This window comes from Mus caroli, unplaced genomic scaffold (genome assembly GCF_978045245.1).
Source record: "Mus caroli unplaced genomic scaffold, Mus_caroli_1 scaffold_9, whole genome shotgun sequence".
Taxonomy (NCBI): domain Eukaryota; kingdom Metazoa; phylum Chordata; class Mammalia; order Rodentia; family Muridae; genus Mus; species Mus caroli.
In genome coordinates, this window is record NW_028227264.1 from 78,050,628 (window position 1) to 78,056,863 (window position 6,236).

The 6,236-nt window shown below is 37.5% G+C and overlaps 1 protein-coding gene across 1 annotated transcript in view; it reads left to right on the forward strand.

The window, feature by feature from the left end:
- LOC110289092 (vomeronasal type-2 receptor 116-like) overlaps positions 1-5,671 on the forward strand; it is a 37,892-nt gene extending 32,221 nt beyond the window's left edge. The window contains exon 5 of the mRNA XM_085843374.1: positions 4,665-5,671. Within this exon, the coding sequence (XP_085699500.1) occupies positions 4,665-5,593 (929 nt within the window). The 3' untranslated portion in view covers positions 5,594-5,671. The remainder of the gene's footprint in view (positions 1-4,664) is intronic.
- Positions 5,672-6,236: the final 565 nt, after the last annotated feature.

Here is a 6,236-nt window from a genome sequence, read left to right on the forward strand (position 1 = left end):
TGGGAGATCTTTCCATCTTCTGAGATCTTCCTCAATTTCTTTCTTCAGAGACTTGAAGTTCTTATCATACAGATCTTTCACTTCCCTAGTTAGAGTCATGCCAAGGTATTTTATATTATTTGTGACTATTGAGAAGGGTGTTGTTTCCCTAATTTCTTTCTCAGCCTGTTTATTCTTTGTGTAGAGAAAGGCCATTGACTTGTTTGAGTTAATTTTATATCCAGCCACTTCACCGAAGCTGTTTGTCAGGTTTAGGAGTTCTCTGGTGGAATTTTTAGGGTCACTTATATATACTATCATATCATCTGCAAAAAGTGATATATTGACTTCTTCCTTTCCAATTTGTATCCCTTTATTTCTTTGAGCGATTTATTTATTTCCCACATCTTTATAAGATTGTATTTCAGGACATTGTGGTTTGGTTGTGTTAAGTTATGCAGGGCTTGAAATTGTAGGATGGGGTGTTCTATGGTCCTTGACTTTTGTTGTTTCCTATCATTCTTTGGTTTTATGTTTTAATTGTACCTTTATAGTTCTGGATCAATGGGTCTGATGAAGGTAGGCAGACATGTGGTAGGAGACTGGAAGTCTGGTCTGGAAAGAACGATAATTATATTTCCTCACCTATTAATTCCCATTATTTCACTATAAACACATTATACATAAGTTATTCCTCTAGAACATATAGAGATAAAACGTAGAATCTACCTACCTGACTGTTCATTTGATTATAGTTCCTCTATGCAGATTGAAGCCATAGTCATTTCCTTTATTAATTTAATGTAATTGTAGAATTAGCACATCAAATGTCCCCTCAAAATTCTTCTATTTTTATAGACTAAGGATTAGACATTTCAGTGTTATATACATTTGGGTTGATAGAATAGAATTAAAATTTTTTCTCCATATATCACTAAGTCAGATTGTATTGATTTTTTTGTGTTGAATATTCAAAAGTTAAAGAAAATATAGGGAAATATACAAAACCTATATTTCAAGACAAAACATAAGTTTTAAACAAATAAAATGTGGTCTCTTACAAATCAGTCACCATTGATAAATGAATACTGTTTATATGAAACATATTAGAAGCTAACATAACATAGAAAGAAAAATGATCTAAAAGCAGACCAGCATATATTTATATGAGTGTGAAGTTAGCAGAAATAAAGATATTGAGAAAATGTTAACGATTGTGACAGGAGAGTTTTAAAAGCATAAGAAACATACACAAATAGAGAGGAGAAGGAGAAAGGATTTAAATGTATATTCTTTCTATATGATTTAGGAAAAACATGAAACAAAATCATTCTTGAAATGACACATTTACAAAATGTGGAAAGTTATACATGTCAGGAAATAAGTCATATATTTTTCTTCCACTAAGTTTGATTCACAGAGATTTAGTTCTTAAATTCTGTTCTGGAGGAACAAAGAAAACATAAATTTTATTATTATGTAGGTGTTTTACTGAAAAACTTTCACTAAGTTTATCAAAACTTCCTTAAACTAATAGCCACAAAATTCTCTCAATATATAAAGGAGTTTACATCCCCCATACTAACCTGAATATCATCAAAGAACACAAAAGTGATTAGAGAGTTAAGTCACAATAACTTTTCTCTAACGTCCACATATTAACAATAACATCTGTGAGATCTGCCTTTTAACAAAAAATGAGAGGGGAGGAAAAGACAAGAAATATTTTGAACAACTATTCAGTGGTATACAATCAAGATCACATGAAAAGAAAACATTTCATACATCTAAGACTATCATGATTTTATACAATAAATGCAATGAACAATATTTCTTGAAAATTGAATTCACACAATCAATGGGAAATTAAGAAACATTTTGTGAATTGGTGTAAGAAGTAAATTATTTTCTGCAGTATAATTCTGAATTCTCAAAATCTAAATGTAAGTTTCAACTATATTACAAAATATAAATAAAAGATTAAGAAGAGAAAAATATCCTCCATATCCATCCATTTGCCAAAGAATTTCATAAATTCCTTGTTTTTAATTGCTGAGTAGTATTCCATTGTTTAAATGTACCACATTTTCTGTATCCATTCTTCTGGATTCTCCTTCATTTCCCAATCTGTTGTTTGCCATTTGTATTATTGACAGTGTCTTTTGCCTTACAGAAGCTTTGCAATTTTATGAGACCCATTTGTCAATTCTCAGTCTTACAGCACAAGCCAATGCTGTTGTGTTCAGGAATTTTTCCCCTGTGCCCATATCTTTGAGACTTTTCCCCACTTTCTCCTCTATAAGTTTCAGGGTCTCTGGTTTTGTGTGGAGTTCCTTAATCCACTTAGACTTGAGCTTTGTGCAAAGAGGTAAGAATGGGTCAATTCGCATTCTTCTACATGATAACGTCCAGTTGTGCCAGCACCATTTGTGGAAACGCTGTCTTTTTTCCACTGGATGGTTTTACCTCCCTTGTCAAAGATGAAGTGACCATAGGTTTGAGGGTTCATTTCTGGGTCTTCAATTCTATTCTATGGATCTACCTGTCTATCGCTGTACCAGTATCCTGCAGTTTTTATCACAATTACTCTGAAATACAGCTTGAGGTCAGGCATGGTGATTCCATCAAAGGTTCTTTTATTGTTGAGAAGAGTTTTTGCTATTCTAGTTTTTTTTGTTATTACAGATGAATTTGTAAATTGCCCTTTCTAATTTGTTGAAGAATTGAGTTGGAATTTTGATGGGGATTGCATTGAGTCTGTAGATTGCTTTTGGCAAGATAGCCATTCTTACTATATAGATCCTGGCAATCCATGAGCATGGAAGATCTTTCCATCTTCTGAGATCTTCTTTGATTTCTTTCTCCAGAGACTTGAAGTTCTTTTTTTTTTTTAATTAGGTATTTTCCTCCTTTACATTTCCAATGCTATCCCAAAAGTCCCCCATACCCTCCCCTACACTCCCCTACCCACCCACTCCCACTTTTTGGCCATGGCGTTCCCCTGTACTGGGGCATATAGAGTTTGCATGTCCAATGGGCCTCTTTCCAGTGATGGCCGACAAGGCCATCTTTTGATACATATGCAGCTAGAGACAAGAGCTCCGGGGTACTGGTTAGTTCATAATGTTGTTCCACCTATAGGGTTGCAGATCCCTTTAGCTCCTTGGGTACTTTCTCTAGCTCCTCCATTGAGGGCCCTGTGATCTTATCATACAGATCTTTCGCTTCCTTAGTTAGAGTCACACCAAGGTATTTTATATTATTTGTGACTATTGTGAAGTGTGTTCTTTTCCTGATTTCTTTCTCATCTTCTTTATCCTTTGTGTAGAGAAAGGCCACTGAGGTAACCCAATCACAGAAGAACACACATGCTATGCACTCATTGATAAGCAGATATTAGACCAGAAACTTATAATACCCAAGATACAATTTGCAAAACATATGAAACTCAAGAAGAAGGAAGACCAAAGTGTGGATACTTCGCTCCTTCTTAGAATGAGGAACAAAATACCTATTGAAGGAGTTACAGAGACAAAGATGGGAGCTCAGACAGAAGGAAGGACCATCCAGAGAATTACCCCCACCCACGCGGAGGATCCATTGCATAATCAGTCACCAAACCCAGACACTATTGCATATGCCACAAAGATTTTGCTGACAAGACCCTGATATAGCTCTTTTTTCTGAGGCTATGCCAGTGCCTGATAATACAGAAGTATATGCTCACACTCATCTATTGGATGGAACACAGGGCCCCTAATGAAGGAGCTAGAGAAAGTACCCAAGGAGCTAAAGGGGTCTGCAACCCTATAGGAGGAACAACAATATGAACTAACCAGTACCCCCCAGAGTTGTGTCTCTAGTTGGATATGTAGCAGGGGATGGCCTAGTTGGCCATCAATGGGAGGAGAGGCCCTTGGTCTTCTAAGATCATATGCCCCAGTACAGGGGTATGCCAGGGACGGAAAGTGGGAGTGGGTGGGTTGAAGATCAGGGCATCCGAAGGATATAGGGGACTTTGGGGATAGCATTTGAAATGTAAATGAAGAAAATATCTAATAAAAATAAAAGTTAAAAAAAATAAGGACAGTTCAATATACAGTAAAAGAAATGGGCTTTAGTAATATGGTTTTCTGCATATTTTCATTGTCTGTTTGACACAATCAATATTTATGGAATAAAGGAAAACTAGTATTAGAAATGTTTTCAAGGGCTGCATTGTAGGCCAGCCTCTTGCACACATCGTGTTTAATGATTGCTGTGAGCTGGACAGCCTGACTGCGTTGTTGTGATTTTTGAGGAGGTGACCATGAGCTACTTAACAAATCAGGTTGAGGAATATGGTTGAGACAGAGCAGGCTAAACCACACTCAGATGTATTCAGACTGAGTTCTTACCTCCTTATCATATCTTCACTTCCTTCATTGTTTGCTCAGTGACATATTAGTAATGAGTAATGTGAAAAACACCCATATCTCCAGAAGAGGCATTTCCCCCATGGGTTTTTTTAAAGGAGTAGGAACCTTAACTTGTGTGATTATTCACTTTAGAATACATGTTTCTCTATACCAAAAGTGACAATGGAACATGGTTGTAATAACAAGACAATGAGTTTGAACTCTCAAATATATTAGGGTAAAGGGAAAACTTAACCATGGATTCATAACCAACTTCATTTCTACCAGGTTTGGATCAGTGTGTACACTGTCCAGAAACTCATTATGCAAGTGCAGAGAAGAGATACTGCCTGAAGAAAGCAGTAACATTTCTGTCCTATAATGATCCCCTGGGGAAGGGAATTACACTTCTTTCCACTGGATTCTCAACACTCACAGCTCTTGTTATTTGGGTATTTGTAGAACACAGAGGCACTCCAATTATAAAGGCCAATAATAGATCTCTCAGTTACATCCTGCTCATCACTCTCATCCTCTGTTTCCTCTCTCCATTGCTCTTCATTGGCCTTCCAAATACAGCAACATGTATAATGCAACAGTACATGTTTGGACTTCTGTTCACTGTGACCCTATCCACTGTGTTGGCCAAAACCATCACTGTAGTTATGGCCTTCAAGATTACTACTCCAGGAAGAAAGATAAGATGGTTGCTGACATCACAGGTCCCTAAATTTCCCATTCCAGTTTGCACACTGATACAAGTACTTCTCTCTGGTATATGGCTGGGGACATCTCCTCCATTTATTGACAAGGATTATCACTCTGAACATGGACATATCATCATTCTTTGCAACAAGGGCTCATATATTTACTTCTACTGCACTCTGGCTTACCTGGGAGTCATGGCCTTTGGGAGTTACCTCTTGGCTTTCTTATCCAGGAGACTGCCTGACAGATTTAATGAATCCAAGTCCCTGGCTTTCAGCATGCTTGTGTTCTGCAGTTTATGGGTCATGTTCCTCCCTGTCTACCACAGCACCTCTGGGAAGGTCATGGTGGCTATGGAAATGTTCTCTATCTTGGCTTCCAGTGCAAGCATTCTTATCATAGTCTTTGCTCCTAAGTGCTACATCGTTTTGTTTAGGCCAGAATTGAACACACTTACTCACAACAGGGATAAAAGACACCACAGGAGCAAAACTTTACTTAAAACATAGTTCACATGATTCTTCAACTAAATTGAATTTTTCTAGGTCTCAACCATTATGACAGTCAAATGTAAAGTTATGGCATGTTTTTCTTATGATAGTTTTGTGGATATACATTCTCACCAAATATTCTATCCATAACCTGATTCCCTGGAACCCCATTATGAAGTATGTAATCGATTTCACACACTGTAACTGCCACATTAAACTTCATACCACAATAGTCTTCATAAGATTTCACATTTTCAAATCTTTTATTTTATATAAATTAATCTTTTTTTCAGTTCAGATTTTCTCCCCCTCCTAATCCATTCTATGTCTGTTCCACATTCCATACCTCCTACCCTATCTCCATGAGGATGTCTCCACCCTGCCATCTCCAACCCCACCAGACATCCACACTCCTTTGGTCCTCTAGTCCCTTGGATGTTAGGTGTATCTTCACTGACTGAGTCCAGCCCTGGCAGACCTCTGCTGTATATGTGTTGGGGGCCTCATATTAGCTAGTGTGTGCTGCCTGGTTCCTGGCCCAGTGTCTGAGAGATCTCTGGGATCCAGGTAATTTGAGATTGCTGGTTCTCCTACAGGAGAACCTCCTCCTTAGCTTCTTCCAGCTTTTCCCTAATTCAACCACAGGGGACAGCAGCTTGTT